Raw genomic sequence first — 16,398 nt, forward strand, 5'->3', positions numbered from 1 at the left:
CTATAAAACTTAGTAAAAACCAGATCAGATTAGACCATGCAAAAACGTTTAAAATGTTTGTCTTATCTGAAGCTGACATATTACACAGTTACACAGTCTAGAATTTGTAAAAGCAGGAAGATTTCTTCCCATATTTAACTTTTGGGATGGGCTTTTATCTGTGCTCCTGAATGGTGGCCTTTATCCTCTGAACAGCCTGCTCTGAAGATGTGCACCATCTGAAGGGACCTCTGATGATGGAGGTGGGCAACCTTTAAATGAGAAGAACCAGGACGGTGATCAAGGCGTCGTTTCCCCAAACTCTCTGACATTGCTTAATGCATTAATAATACAGAGTACCTATGCAGAGAAACCAGAAAAAGGAAATATCACTGGAAGTCCCTTTTTTTTTTTCTTAAGGATGAAGTAAAATTGAAAAGGTAAGAGGAATAGGGAAAAGATGTGCTAGGTTATTATTGTAGTCACTATAAAAGGTTCTCTGCTTGGGGTGATGCTTAGTCATTCACCATTGCTGGGAGTCTTGTTTGCATGACCTGAAATGGGTCTACCTGCTAAAGGCCCTGTGTGGCATTCCTCATGCAACAGTGGTGTAATATGGCAGATGTCTGAGGGATTCATTTCACCTGACATCCCTAAATGGCCCAGCTTTGCAAAGGGATAGAAGCAGCCCTGTAAAGCCATTCATGGCTATTAACTATGCAAAAGGGAGTGGCTACTATGACGGCTCCTGTGATGTCTGCTCTGAGTAATTTGAAGGTTTGTCTGGATCAAATCAAAAGTAAATCTAGCCCAACCTTATAATTTGGATGGTTGCTGACAGTAGATGCCTACAGAAGAGCACAAGAATGGATCAGAGATATCATGGTACTCTTCAAAATGATCTTCTGTATTCAATGATTTGTGCTTCCAGTTCTGCTCCTGGTAGAGGTGATGTCTTTAATACATTTATTCACCTGGAATTTGTCCCACTCTCCTGGAATGCCTGTAAAATATTAACAACTGTAGCACCCTGGACAATGGGTTTCACAGCTCACAGGGTGAAGAATTATCCAGCACATTACTGGTATCTGCAAAAGAGGCTTCTCCTCTGTGGCCTGTAAAAAGGAATAGTAAGAAACAATAGATACAAATAGTGAAAAAACAATACATTGTGAATGAAATTTAACTCAAGTGGACTCCACCTGCGGAAAACCTAATGTCTACTGTTTCATCAACCTTCCAAAAGCATTTAAGTTGTTTGAAATACGTCCTAAGAGCCACTCACCGTGGAATCTGAGTTAGAGAAGTTATGTACCTGAGACAGGGCTGTCTTCATGTCCTGTTTGTAACTGGTTTTCCACTAGGATTTCTCAATTGCTTGTAACATCAGTGCTTACATCTGGTTAATCTGCAAACAACTCTCATGGATTTTATTGCTTAGGTGTATAATCTGTTTCAGTAACAACATGGTGCATCTTGTCACAGTTATCACTAGGACTGTTTCTAAAATCTCAGGCAGTTCTTATATCCACTCATAGAGTTTGCAAAGGAAAGAAGATGTTAAGATCTGCTCCTATTTCTGACTGCAAGACTTTCATACTATATGAGCCACTGTCTTGCGCGTCTTTCTTTACAAAGATAGTCCTTATCTAAATTGATGGCTGACTATGCAAACTTACTTCACAGTGTAGAAAGTGCTTAGTGCCACAGATACAGTTCCATAGCAACAGTCTGACTGTGTTTGGCCTTAAGATATGGGCTACCTATGTTTGCAAGGGAGCTTGTATGCTGGGTAGCAGGTGCCTATCACAGCAGGATTCTGGTACTTGAAAGAGATCTCCAGGTGCTATCACAATCCAAGTGATAATGTGGTTGATTTAAGACAATATTGTTCTTATCTCTCCTGATGCCAGATTTTTTTCCAAGTGCCTTTTTTTGTTTAAACAGACAGATGCATTCACATGGTCATTATATTATAGTTTCTGATACTGTCTCCTAATTTGCTTTTCATGTACATGAAAATATACTGGCTTTTCTGTGTAATGTAAAATGGATGTGTTTTCACGTAGAAATGAATGTCCTGTATATCCCAGTTCAGCTTGGGAGAGTCTTAAAATTGTGCATATGAGTGGTTCTGCTTTATTCCTCTTCATTAGCTGTTGCTTGCTAAGTTGTGATGCCAGTTGAAAAGACTGACATTCGTGCAGGAGTGTATGTACAAGGTCTCCTGAGAATGTAATTTTTGCAGAAATCCAACCTGCATCAGAGCTGAGCATTTGCTTATGAGCAGCCTGGCAATGCCCCATAAGGGTCTTTGGGCATCTGGCCTGAACATGCAAGAGATGTCTAAGAGGAAGCTTAGGAGAGTTGTTTTTGGAGATGAAGGGTAAAGGTAGAGAGCTTTGTGTCATGTATAAAACCTTATACCTCAGGGAGAAGGCTTGGGGAAAACCTGGGCTGAGCCAGAATGGCCGCTTGGTAGGACTGTCTGGGGATCCTGCCCACACAGGGGTTTGATGGACTTTGCAGGCAGATAACACATGTTACTGTGGCTGTGGTAAAACTCTGCTGTGGAAGCACATGCTGGGAATTGATGCATTCCTGCAGGCAAGGCACAAGGTGCAGGGTAATCCCTGCTGTAGAAAGGTTTCAGCTATTTCCAATAACAACAGTTCTTTAAATAGGAGCGCTGGCGGGCAATCAGCAAATGAGTGCCCTTGCTGAGGACTGGAAGGACATGTTTACTGGGAGAAGTTCAGCCATTGGGTGTTTCCAGGTTTTGAACTGCTGGAACTGACTGCTGGAAAGTCAAATATAGTGTCTCTGTGAGTGTGGAGGTGGAAGACACAGCGTCACAGCTGGCATGCTCAAGCTCTGAGCACTTTGAGCTCCCACCGAGAGCTGTAGATGGCTTTTTGCTATGGTTGTTTGGTCTGTTCAGCTCCTGTACCCACAACCATTGTTAAAACCCACAGAGCTCCTTTTGCCAAGGTTGTCCTGACATTGTTTCTCACTACTGCTGGTGCTGCCAGACTACCTGCCGCACATAGCTTTGTGTTTACCTACTTGCTGTGAAAGCTCAGCATTGCACTTTTGCCAACATAAAGAGCCTGCCTGCATAAACTTCTGTCTGCCACTTAACGCTTGAGCAAGGTTTTCTCTGAACCCAAGGACGATATATATATTTAGACTTATTGCTCTGTTTTTGAAAGATATTTTGGTTCAGAAGAAGACTTGGCAGATATAGAAGTTAACATCGCTGCTGGGCTGTGGGCAAGAAAATGAGGTGGGTACCATTCAACGGCTAAGGTAAATATGGAGGTGCAGCAGCCAATATGTTGTATTTAAACAATATAAATGTTACAGAGGATGTGAACCTGATTTCAGGCTGCTTACATGCTGGAAGGGGCTCTTTCTTCTCCCTCCTTCTTAGTCCTTATCCCAATATGTGTTTTGAGCTAAGAAGATAATTCCTTCCCTTTCTGCCTCCATTTTTGCTATTTTTAATACTTAGATTCTATCTCCTATTTCTTTCTGTGAGACACCTAAGGTGGTTTGGGTTTCTTTACGTCCTAGGTTATGTTTCATGTGTTATATTTGACAGGAAGTGGGAGTTTTGAAGGCTGCAAGAAAAACATTCTAAACGGTTGGCACTCTCTTAAGTTAATTTTGTGAAGAGGTTACGTGGCTGGTAGTGATTGCTGAGTGCAGCCTTCTCCCTTGCTGATTTGAACTTAGTGCTAGCTCACCAAAATCCTACTGAATTAATTGGAAACAACAGAGTAACTTTTTGGCAGTCATCAGAGAATATGTGACTAAACTCCAGCACCTGAAGTGTGTTATCTTCCCTAAAGTGAGAGCTGCAGTGGACATGCAGCGTGGGGCAGATCCAGTTTTGGGAGGGAGTGGAGGGGATGGTCTCTACAATTTTCACTATACAGCTCAGTACCAAAAGCATTGAGCATTTTCTGCTTGCATTTTTTTTCCTGTTGCTCAGCAACTCTGAAGAAAATGCCTAGAGCATTTTTCAGCATATCTTATATCTAACAGTGTAGAAAAGACTAGGGACCTCTTTCCAAATAGATTCCTGATAGGCCTTCTTGGTTTTGCTCTATTGCCTGTTTTCCTGCTCCTGGAAGCGTTAACAGTAATTAGTGTGGAGTCTTCATGGAGCACTTTTATTTCAAGTACATTTCACAGCAGATGTTTATGGAAGCAGCAGTGTTTTGATGTGCAGTTTTAATTATTTGTCAGTTCAGTTTAGTTGTATTTGAGCCTGTGTACCTATAAAGGCTGAACAGAGACCTGTCAGTGTTCACAAAATAGGCAGACCTAGGGAGTCAAAAATATGCAACTGTAAGGGTGATGGTAACAGTACCAGTACTCAGGGTAAGGTTTTTTTTCAATAGAGATGCTCTTACTGCTTTGCATGGCAAGTATACAATTTATAAGTAAAAATTCTTATACTTACGACTGCATAACACCTCGTTCCTGAAATAATTACTTCGACATACCTTACTGCAGATTTTTTTAGGAGCTCACCTCAGAATATGACATTTTATTAAACATGGAAAGGGCCCTAAATTACAATTCTGATGCTGTAATATAACCTGATGCTTTTATCCTGCTCTTTCCCTTGGTGTGTTCTTTTCATTCATTTCCTACCCCTTCTCTTTGAAATCTAATTTTTGAGAATTTGGGGTATTTGGTTGAGGATGGCTCAACCAAATGGATGAATGGATGCCCATTCATGTACTGTCCTCTCATGCGCAGTAAATTTAGTGAGTTCCAGCTGTTTTGGAATTTGTTGTGTAAGACCCTGACTCAAAAGAGGTCCTGAAAACCTCAGACAAATAACCTCTCAGTTGGTGATGACTTGTGTGATCACACAAGCTCTAACCTGACAGACTTGTCCTTTAGTGTGTGCAGTGCAGCCACCAATAGGTCCCCTCTCCATCCAAAGACAGGACAGCTGGGAGATGGGGTCTCTGGGGGTAAAAACAGGACTATTCACCTCCAAAGTGGGGTGGAGAAGGGGTACTGCAGAGGCACAAGTTGTGGGGATGAGGAGAGAGAATAAGTGTGGGTATTAGATGCCAGCCATAACCTTCCCTTCACAAACTGGAGCATAAAGCATTAGTATGGTGATGTCTTTAAGAGGTCCACCCATGTTTCAGGGGCTCACCCTTTTGTAAGCTTTGATTACAGGTTGGGGAAAGGAGGAAGAAAAAAGAATAAATCATTAAACATGTAACACTATTAAGCAAGGCTTTAATTTGTAGCAGTGGCTTCTATTCCTGTTATTCCTTCAGCAGCTGAAAACTATTTTTAAAAAAATCTCATTCATGACATCTGCATCTCACGGTGACACTGAAGGTCAGCCCATTTCTGTGCAGAAGGAATGCCAGAATACAGAGATTGTTTCTGATGACTGCAGTGCCGCCTCAATGGCAATAGGGGGAAAAGAAAGAATAACACAGAGGGGAGAAAAGCAGATTGTGTCTAGTGCTGTCTGACTTGCAGCTTCAGTGGTGGAGAGAGGCAGGAAGTGCAGTCCTGCCAGAAAGGCTCAGGCCAGCTGAGCAGGGAGGCCAGGCTGTCCCAGCCGTGCTGCAGTTGTGCTGCAAAAGCCGCAGCCTTGGCAAGCTAAACCAGGCATAAAGCAGAAGGTAGAAGGAAATAAAAGAAGGTGGCAAAGTCATAGGAGGATGGGTGCTGGGCTGCTGGGAAAGTTTCCAGCAGCCCAGCATTACATCCCAGGCAAACCTTTCAAGTTGTTTGCCTCCCAGGCTATGACAAATCCTTTGTGTTGGATCACAAGCTTTGGGAAAAAGGATCTGCTCTGCTGGATCATAAGATGAGGGAGTGACCATGGCTCACGGCTGTGGCTGGTGGGGAAGAACCAGGACCTAGCAGAGCTCCTTTTGGGGCAGACATGCCCTCTGGCTACAAACCTACAGTGGGAGGAAGCTGTTGCTGTTCTCAGAGGGTGTGAGCTACAGCCTGGACTATTGGAGGATGTGGACTGAGGGCTGGAAGTTGCACATGGTCTCTGGAAGCTCCTGGGTCTGCATGGGTTCACAGCCTCAGCGGTGAAAGGTAAATGCCACCGGCTCATAAGGAAGTCTTAGGCCCCTTGATTACTGGTTGTGGGCATGGCTCCACAATGACAAAACTTGGCTGTTTCCCCCCACTTGCTCTTCTGGCACGAGGGTCAAATTAGGGATGTGTGGAGCTGTGTGATGGCTGTAACAGCCCATCCTATGCTATATTTGTTTTCCTAATCCAATCCTCATTTTCAGCATGTTGGCTTTGGGTAATTGATTTCTCACAGCTCTTACTTTTCAGTCAGTCTTAATTGCCAGGACTGTATTAGCTGGTCATTTAGCTTGAACTAACCCAATTTTTTTTTTTTTTTTTGCTGGCCTTAAAATCTCTTTTGTACAGCAGGGTGAGCTAGACTACTCTCCATTCAGTCAGTTTATAGTATAGGCTACTGTGCAGACCATTACTCTTAACTTAAAGACTTATTTAATATTATCAATATCTACCTATGACCTGTAAGTTAACTGTGAGTTTTTTTGGTAGCTTACTAATCATGGCCTCCCAAAGAATATGAATGCAGGTTGTGTTTGTAACAGGGGAAACAATAAGTTATTCAAAACCCAGGACGTTTACAGGGAATGACAGGAGAAGCTAGATCACTCTTCCATGGCACTACGACGATGGCATGTACTATGTATTTTCTTCTCCAGAACTTTCTTCAGTAGTCAGCAGTGACACAGATAAGTCAACAGCAACAATGAAATGCAGCAATTTTCTGAGGAAAAGTAGCCTATTCTTTTTTAAATAAAAACAGAAAAACAACAAACAAAACAAAGCATATAATGACCACCCCCACCCCCATCTCCCAGCACAAAAGACATACACATACAATAAACCTATTTGAATGAGTCTGGTTGTAACTGCTATGGGGGTAAAGTGCAAGATTGAATCAATTTCCTCCTCACTAAGGAGAAGAAACCCACGTATCAACACATAACAAGAAAAATCTCAGGGGAATGCTATGCCTTTTGTCTTAATTTCCTTGCCACAGTAGCACATTTTTGTTCTGTTGAAGAAGCAGGATAATTTGTGGAGTATCAGCTCATTGTCAGCAGGCAACTTCTTCTAATTGTAAGAGAACAGCACTTTGAAGGAATCTCTCATTTGGAGGTGTATTTCCCTATCAGAGTGGCTGCAGCTGTGGCTCCACCAGTCTCCTTTGGCCATGAGGTATGTTGTGGGATCAGTTCTGAGGGGTATGTAGTCCTTACTACTGGCCATAAATGGAAATAGTAATTTGAGTGATACTGGTCATTCTGTTTTAGTGTATGTAAATGCAGTGTTAGAAATGAGCAAGCAACTAAATTATACCTGCGTGCTTCTGTCCGACAGTCTTCCACTTCAGTTCTGGGGGTGCCACTCCTGAACTTTATCACTTGATTGTTGTGAAAAGTTCTTGTTCCACTGGCAGAAATAAAAGGCCTTGGGTCTTCGTTTGTGGGAGTGAAATCTTTTGCTTGTTCTTTGCAATAGGGATTCACCAGACAGTTTAAAAAGAAAACCAAAATACTCCCCAAACCAAAGATAAAAAACCTGTGTCTCCAAAAACATGCCTGAAATCTCTAGCCTTCTTTTAAACTGTGAATCCTGCTGAACAGATGCCTGCTGCTCTTGAATGTTGGAGCTAAAATGAAACATACCTCTCTCTTTGATTGAGTTCAGAACATGCTACGGGAGTTAGAGGGGCAGTATTTTGGCACAGGCACCCCAAACCCTGATACATGCACACACGCTGCCTGATGTTTCATTTTATGTTATAAACTGGATTACAACATGCCTTCACCCTGTGGGCATATTGTCCAGGGAAACCAGGCTGGATCTGCCTCATGCATAAAATGATCTGGCTAAATGATCACTAAGTGGAAAGTAAAGGATGTGTGCAGAATTTGTAATTTCAACAGGAATTTAGATTACATTTCAGTCACACTAAATGATTATTAATACTACTTAACTCATCAATTCAAGAATGGAATAAATAGTGTTATCTGGAAACCGTGCTTAAAGAGCTTGGGACAACATTTTAAACTTCCAAAATAGCTATATCTGTCCTAATTAAGTCAGGGTGGCAAAGAGAGTATTTAAGCCCCACTTGTTTTCTTATTGATTCAAATGGTGCTTTGTGTTCTTTTATTTGTGGGAAGCTTTGTTAGCCTCCAGTTAGCTGAAATACTTGCATATGATTTGTTTTTTTCAAAAGAAAAGATACACTGTATTTAGAGATGCAAATACTACCTTGTCTACAAAACCCACCAGCTGTTATACTGGAGGACAAAGCTAATTCTATGTTGCTTTACTTCAGTAGTGTCTGTGTATTCACAAGCAGCTTTTTAACAACCTTCTCTGCATAGCTGAAAAATGGCAGGCACCAATTTTTTTTATTTCTTTGGTAACAGCCTAGTAAAATCAGAGTTAATCTGTGAATAAAAAAAAAAAAAAGTAAGCAAGTAAATATATTAACTATAATAATATACCTTTGCATTAATGTTTATAGAAAAGTTGAACAATCTGTTAGCCTTGATTCTCAAATTCCTTGAATATGAGTTTACTACTTGCTGCCTTGAATATTTGACTTGAGACTGAGTCAGGTCAAATATATGGCTCTGTAGAAGAAGCTGCGGCTGATTTGTGTGTCAGTAGCACAGTTTTCTGGAGAGGCTCTTTGCTTCTGCTTTAAACATCTGGAAAGAGACAAAGAGCGTTTGTGGGGTCTTTTGTTGCTTCTTAAAGTTGGAGCAGGGAAGAATTACGTTCCGAGAAAAACCCAGAATCCTGGAAAAATCCGAGTGGAATCATTAAGTGTTAAACTTTATCTTCTTTATAAACGAAAGTGCTTTCGTTTTATCACTGGCAGCTATCCTGGTAATGGATGTTATGTAATACTTACTCTCTCCTTCAGAGTTAAATCCTTTTTCCGATTTGTGAGTAGTATTTGCATATGTATTTCTTAGCTGCATTGACATGCCAGATGCACAGTGGTAGCTGTCTCTGCCTGCTAATCCTGTAATAACATTCTGGTGACCAAATTCAATGGCCGTGCGCGGAGCCTCGGAACAGCTGATTGCTGAGTAGGGAGGAAAAAAAAAGAACCCAGCGAATCTGGTTGCAGCTCTCTGCTGCATCCCCATCCCACAATCCTTTGCACCATTTGCTGCAGTCTTTCTACACAGGCTGAGTGAGAAAAAGATGTGCTAAATAAAGATTGATTGGTTTGAATCCTGAAGGGGTCTCCCACTTGTAAATGACCCAGGGAGAAAAAAAAATTCATGACGACTTCACTGGGCCTCCTCTTATTCTTCCATTTTTCTTTCCACCTGTCCTCTTCATGGAATGGAGCGTCATTCCTTAGAGCACAGAATCTCTTGTGCATCTCATAATGATTGTGCTGGGATAGGGATTCCTTAGCGGTTTTATGCGTGAGCCTTGAAATATTAACAGATGATGGTTTGTTCGTTTGGATTACTGCGGAACTGCAGCTCCGTCCCTGCAAGGATTTTATCCTCAGCACTGCACTGATTAAGCTATTTTTCTACAAAGATGGGTAGGTCTGAAATGCTCAAGTTTGCTCCGTGTTATTCCTGGTGGCTGCTGCTGGGTTGCTCCTGTTTTGGCCCCTGATTGTTCATTACATTTCTGCATGCTGTAAGAATGAAGAGGGTTGCTGTGTTTTAAACAAGGCACTAAGCTGATTGCAAGAGTGGGAGAGAAAGGAATGCAAATTTAGCTCATCAAGCCTTTTACACAAGTGGAGTGTGTGGCGGTTCTGATTATTAATTTGCTCAGTGTGTTCTGTATTGGCTCATCTGGGGGCTGCTGCTAGAAATGGCTTGAATCTGTTCTTTATTCCTACAGACTGTGGACAGGTGATCTATCTGTTTTAAGGACTTTAAAGCCTCAGCTCTCCCAGTCCTTGAAGCAACATTATTGAGGTTCCCCACCCTTTCTTATGGCTCTGGAGGCCTGACTGTTTCTTTGGAAACGTTGCCATTGGAAACCTATTCATTCACAGTACATGAATAGACCCTCTAGGTTGTGAATACCATTGATAAGAAGAGGATGAATAAGCTGTAAGCAATTTGTTCTCCTCAGGCTGTACTTTTAGGCTAGTTGCAGCTCTGGCTGGGTGGATTTCAGAGACAGCAGTGTATTGTAACACGGAATTCTGCTCTTTTAGGAATAAAATCCTGTGAAGTGAACAGTTACTTGATTCCCCAATGTCTTTTCTCGGCTGGGAAACTAATAGAGTATTTTCAGGAGTTCCAGAGCTCATTTGAGGATACCTGTAGAAAGGCTATGTTTTTCTACTAAGTCTCTATTTACCTGAAACAACTCTTCTGGAACTGTTATTTGCTATACCGAACGTGATTTTTTGCTTTTCCTCCTTTTCCAGTGCTATAGGAAGTTCCTTTCATATGGGTGGGGCCGCACCCTGGCTTTCCTGAAGGCATGCATGCATAGCGGGGCAAAGCTTTCCACTAGCTTAGAGAGCCATTGTTTTCTCCTTTCTTTGCTGGCTAGTATCTTTTAAATGAAAATCGTATCTCCCAGCAGAAGGGAAAAGAGTAATGCTGTTTCTGGGGTGGCTGGGAAGATCGGATCCTTGAGCCACAAAAGGGCGACAAAGGGAGTACATTGCAGAACTCTTTACTGCACTTGGTTTAGCGAACCCGAATTTGGTTTTGAGTGTGTGTGTCACAGATAAATGGATGGGGGCTTGTGTCTTGCTTGGTGCAATGTTTCTGAGTCCTTTAACTTTGCATATTTAAATTACGAGTGTGACTACATGGAGAAGTGGTAGCCCTGTTTTTTAAGCTCATGCTTTAGCTGCTCTATTTTGATTGTGAGACATAATGAACCTCCGAAAAGAACTCTGGCAGTTTTTGAGCTCAGAAGATGCTACTTTAAAAATGAACATTTTTCTTGTAAAAGTAGTGTTACTTTGCAAAATCTTCTACTGCTAATACATAAAAAACGTACATTGCTGCAAGCATAGCAGTAAATCAGAAAAAAGACTGTCTTGTGAAATTCAAAAGTATTGTCTAAAATCCTCAGATTTTCTTTGAAGAGTCTTTGTACAGTTGCTTTCATTGAGTAAATGAGCAAAATCATCCTCATAGCTACATCACATTCATCAAGGTTACATCAAAGGTGGAATTGCCTTAGAGAGGCTTCAGAATCCTGCAAATCCCATTCTCGAAAGATTTTATTTGTGTGAGAAATTGTACCAGGTAGTGGTCAAAGCTTAAAATGTACAGATGAAATTCTGTTTCCAGGTGCATGTTTTAAATCTGATTTATGTGAACACTGGTAATAAATGACAGTCATGCCTGCTGCATTTCAGACAAAATACAGAGTATTAAAAGCACTTATTTCTGAATCATTAATGGTTTCTTTTGTTAACAAAGTTTAAAGGATGAGCATTTGAAAAATAAAGTAGCTGGCATGAGATTTGTGTAGGAAATGCTAAGAGTTTCTTGATTTTGTGGTGATATTGGGGGAATGTGAAAAACTAAGATGAAAAACAGGTTAAATCAATATTTTTTTTCAGCCAGCAGCAGATTTTCTTGCGTAAGCTTTTTTTTTCTTGTTGTAGCTTTACTTGATAAGGGAAAGATGAAAGACAGAAAATACCTGGTTGCTAGAGAACTTTCTTCTGTTAAATGACAGGCAGCATTCACTGAAGATCTCTTCTTTAATATCTTAAGTACAGCTTTTTCCAGTAGTTTATGTTCAGTCTATAACAAAAAAATTGTACTGTTGGTGTGTCCAATTTGGAAACCATGCTTTTGATAAGAAAAACTCCTGCTTCTGATTATCTTCCCTGTTTTATTTGAGTCCCTGCCTCTAACATTTGGGGAGGGACAGTGGGAGGCAAACACAGCTGTGTAAGTGGTAAAGTGAATTTTCCTTTTGGAACACGTTGCTGATGTTCTGCATGTTATTCTGCCAAATGTATGAATGCGTTAATGGGTATTTGATTGTCTGGTCTTTCTACTCCGTTTTGTAAAAGCCAGATATTTTGGTTCCACTTCTTTTAAAGCCACCTTTAATTCAAGCTTTTTAAAAGTAACATGGTTTGCTAATTGATCTCCTATGGTTAATTCCGTGTGATTTTTGACATTTAAATAGGAAAAAATAATTTGTGTTTATGTAACACATTTTATCTTACTATGGGGAAAGATTTTTTTTTTAAATATTAAAAAAGACATGCAAATATTATCAATCCTGAAATCATGCATTTTTGAGTCATGAATAAACATGATATTTTATGAGTATTAGAGCAATTTTTATAATTACAGTTTCCCCTTCCTGGAAAAAAAAGGAAACAAAAGGGCCTGCCATAAGTGTTTTCCATTGAATGAAATGTCAGTTACTGCTGTTGGGTATTTGAAGTGTGAATAACTTTCTGCTGCTGAATTTGCTATCAGTGAGGCGATGCCCCAGGAACCTGTTCTCAGGGAAGCCAGCACAGCTGACTTATGATCCATAATCACTGTCATTATCCTAGAAATAGCTCCTTGCTCAGTGTAGTAAGTAAAACATACCGGTATGGCTAAGTACACAGCTCAGGAAGAGCAGCACGGGTTCAGCTCTGCCAGACTAGTGTGCCCTTCATTCAAGCACAGGAAGGAGACCTAATGTAACACTAACAATAAAATGCTACACAGGTCATGCAAAGCATTCTGGAATTGCATGACCTTTGAGCATGATCAGCAGAGGGCTTGTTGTTTCTGTCTTGGAAAGCATGAACTGCCCTCAAGCTAGATCTGAAATTGTTTGAAATGGGTGAGTAAAAAGGGGTAGAAATTGTTTAGGGAGAAGTTAGACCCCTCAGGAGTGTACCTGCAGAGAAGAAGGCCAGCTGGGCTTGCAGCTCAGAGAGAAGAGGAGCCTGGTTCTGCTGTGGGTGCGGGAGGTCTGGCAGAACTCAGTGCTGCGACAGTCATGCCTGGATCTCCTGGCACTTCAGCCTGCTAGAAATGCTGATGGACAGGAGTTCCTGCTGGGCCACCCTGCCAGGGACTCTGCTTGCCAGGTTTTCCTAAACTATTTTAGCAGGGAGCGTATTTTTTTCTGTGGTTGCTTCCATCCTTTTCCTCCTGTCTTCTCTTTTCACATTTTATTCTCTTATTGGCTATAATCTGTACCTCCAGCTGAAAAGAACCTACGTTTTTCTCTCCCTGTGCCTTGTTCCAGGACAGGAGGGGTTCCAAGCCTGCTGCCATCTCTTTAACCTGCGATTTTAATTCTAACAGTTAGTAGACTTTTTTCTTAGCCTTTTATTTCATGCTTTGTATGCCAGATTATGAAGAATCCTCAGTCCTAGAAACATGATTCTTACTACTAGTTCTGCCTAGAATGACATTTTTCTTGCATTTATTATTTGGATGTGCTTCATGTATCCTTCACCCTGCCATTGCTGATTCTCAGTGGCTATCAGTTGCCTCTTCTTTGCTCTGTTTCTTTTATCATGAGGATTTTCATTGTGTCTACCTCATCCCTACTGGTGATGCAGAATTTGAGCATTTCTTCCCAGGGGCTGGCTGGTTCTGGAGCTTCCTTCTTGGGGGCTTCCTGAAGTCAAAATATACTATATTTTTGGCAATACCAGCACTGACAAAGGAAAAAAATTGTTAGGTGAACCATTTTCAAACTCTGTCTGTGATGCAGCCATTTGACTGGCTGGTGCAGTTCCAGTTTGAGCATTTTGCCAGCGGTACTGTAGATGTAAGAAATCCGATGTTTGTTAGCACTGGCTGAACCTATTGGCACAAGAATGTTTTTATCATGGGTTTTCTTTAAAACCAGACAGCCCCGTAACTCTTTCAGTCCAGAGGCAGCATGACTTTCCAGAATGCTCAGGCAGAGGTGTTGTAGATGTTGCTGACTGTTTCTCTGGCTGTCATCAGTGATAAACCATTTTAGAATTTTAATTCTTTCTTGTTTTGGTTTTATATGAAAGTATGAATTCCTGCATAAGGATAAAACATGAGTGGATTGGTCAATGATTTTGTTATTTCATGGAGTTTATTAGCCATTTTTCTTCTTTTCTTCTTTTCCCCACCCTGCTCCAGCAGTGTGCAGGGTAGAAGGGAACAGGACCCATATGTCAGTGGTCTAGGATGGCCAGTGAAGGCTCCAACATCCCAAGTCCTGTGGTCCGTCAGATTGACAAGCAGTTTCTGATTTGCAGCATATGCCTGGACCGTTACAAGAACCCCAAAGTACTTCCCTGCCTGCACACCTTCTGTGAGAGGTAAGTCCTTTTCCCATGCTGGTAACTCAGGGTTTGTGTCGTGCTGCAGGCACAGGACAAGGCATCCTTTAGTGGAACGGGACTTTCCGTTTTACTTGTAAATGTCCTGTTAAGGCATGATAAAGTCTGGGAAGGCTGGAGAGGCAGGGATGTAGAAAAACACATTTGTGGCAGGCAGGAAGAAGAGACAGCAGTGGCATATTTGGAATACATTCCCTTTATGGAAGAGTAAACAAAAAGTAAATCCAATTAAACTAATGAATATGGTTACTACAGTGTGAAAGGTGATGATAGCCAGAATTTGGACTTCAAGTTAATGGTCTCAAATTTATTCTGATTATCATGTAATTAGAAACAAGAAAAAAAAATCTTTGTTGATTTACTAAGCCAATAAGTAATTATCCCATCCTTTTAAGAGTTAGACACGATGTATACATTATTAATAACCTGAGATTAAATGTCTTCATTATTCTGCAGTTTGGTTGACTGAAGTGGGAAAACTCTCTGGAAAGAGGTGTGATAAACCAACCTGCCTTTTACTGTATTTGGCTGAATGAACTGAATATGCCTAATGATACTTTAATGTTTCATTATCCATCAAACTGGGGAGAAAATACAGCACCTGCAGAAAAGTTAGCTGAAGAATTAGTGGTTAGTTCTTAATGTGATGATGGGATGCAACTCTGGATTGTATATTGAATGGCAGTAGAATGTTTATAAATGGTATGTGGTGTGCACACTTATTTAATTTAAGAGATTTCCACCTCTTAGCAAGAATTGTGGTGTGAATCTCTAATTTTACACAGGGTGAAAGAAAAATTGTGGATCTCTGCCTGTGTCAGATGAGCTGGTCTTTTGTAGAACAATAGGACATCCCAGCATTAAAAAAGGCAGCACTGAAACTCTTACTGAAGTCAGACAAGATTTTCACCATCCTGTGCTAAGTTTCCTGACTTCTGTTCATGTGTAAAACCTAAGGTTAGCTTCTGGTTTTCACTGTAATCCTCTTAGGCTGATCTGGTTATGGAGAGAAGCTGGAAGAACTCTTCCAGTGAAGTGCTGATGTGCAAAGCCTAAGCTCCTAAGCTCTCCTTTCATGGACCCCTTTATTGGGGGGCCAGGAGGAGGGCTGCCACAGGAAGATGAAGAGTGGTGCAACCAAAACCCTTGTAAAAAGGGTTGTGGAGCTGTGTGAGGTCACACTTTCTCAATTGGCATCCCATGAGGAATTTGGTGTAGCACTGCTCCCCTTAAGAACTGCATTTTGCAAAGCTTCTTCTGCTTACAGGAGTATGCTGAATATAAGGATATTGCATGCAGCTGTATGTTGCATGCCCAGACAGGTGTTAACTTCATTTCCAAGGCCAAAAGTGGCTTTAAGTCTCTAGGCCTAGGCCAGCCTGATGCATACTGTGCATATTGTTGATTGATGAACTTTTGTGTCAGGTTTATACTCTGTGAAATTTATTTTTTCTGAGAAACACCAACACTGCCCTCCCAATCAAATACAAAAAAAAAAAATTCCTCCAAAACTTCCCTTAACATAAACTGTGATAACCTAGCAGGTAGTTCCCTCTGCTGTAAAGAAAGCTCTGTTGATTTTGGGTAGCTGCCAAAAAACTTTCCAAATTGAAATAGATGAAAAAAATTTCCTTTCATTTTATTGGGGCCGTGTTTTACCTCTGAAACACTAAACCCACAAACACAAGTTATTGAAGGAGATTCTGTTGGAAATACAAGGGTCAAGTGGTGGTTAGTCAGTTAAAGGCACAGGCTCAAATACTTGACGCAACTTCATGTCTGTCAGATTTTATCAGATAAATTCAAAATTTTTACTGCATAAAATGTCCTGTGAGCAGCATGCAGTAGCTGTCTGAAAGCATGATCCACTGCTCGAATATCCCAAGAAAAGGCATGTAACTCTTTTAATGATATCTGCTTATTGAACCTATTTTTTTTTAATGTGGCAGAGTAAAAAAAGGTTTAAATGAAAAATTATTCTCCATAATCACTTTTGCTTCAGAAGCCTGTTTGATGTACTTTTATAAGTAGGGGTAGCA

The 16,398-nt window shown here is 41.0% G+C and overlaps 1 protein-coding gene across 6 annotated transcripts in view; it reads left to right on the top strand.

Annotated features, from left to right (window-relative positions):
- TRIM2 (tripartite motif containing 2) overlaps positions 1 to 16,398 on the top strand; it is a 110,629-nt gene that overhangs the window by 57,930 nt on the left and 36,301 nt on the right. For 3 of the 6 annotated variants that reach the window (XM_059844398.1, XM_059844396.1, XM_059844394.1), the window contains one exon: positions 14,157 to 14,338. In XM_059844398.1, the coding sequence (XP_059700381.1) occupies positions 14,205 to 14,338 (134 nt within the window). In that variant the 5' untranslated portion in view covers positions 14,157 to 14,204. Of the gene's footprint in view, positions 1 to 195; positions 420 to 14,156; positions 14,339 to 16,398 lie in introns of those variants that run through there. The other 3 variants (XM_059844400.1, XM_059844397.1, XM_059844399.1) reach the window with 2 other exon arrangements.

This window comes from Haemorhous mexicanus, chromosome 4 (genome assembly GCF_027477595.1).
Source record: "Haemorhous mexicanus isolate bHaeMex1 chromosome 4, bHaeMex1.pri, whole genome shotgun sequence".
NCBI classification, from domain to species: Eukaryota; Metazoa; Chordata; class Aves; order Passeriformes; family Fringillidae; genus Haemorhous; species Haemorhous mexicanus.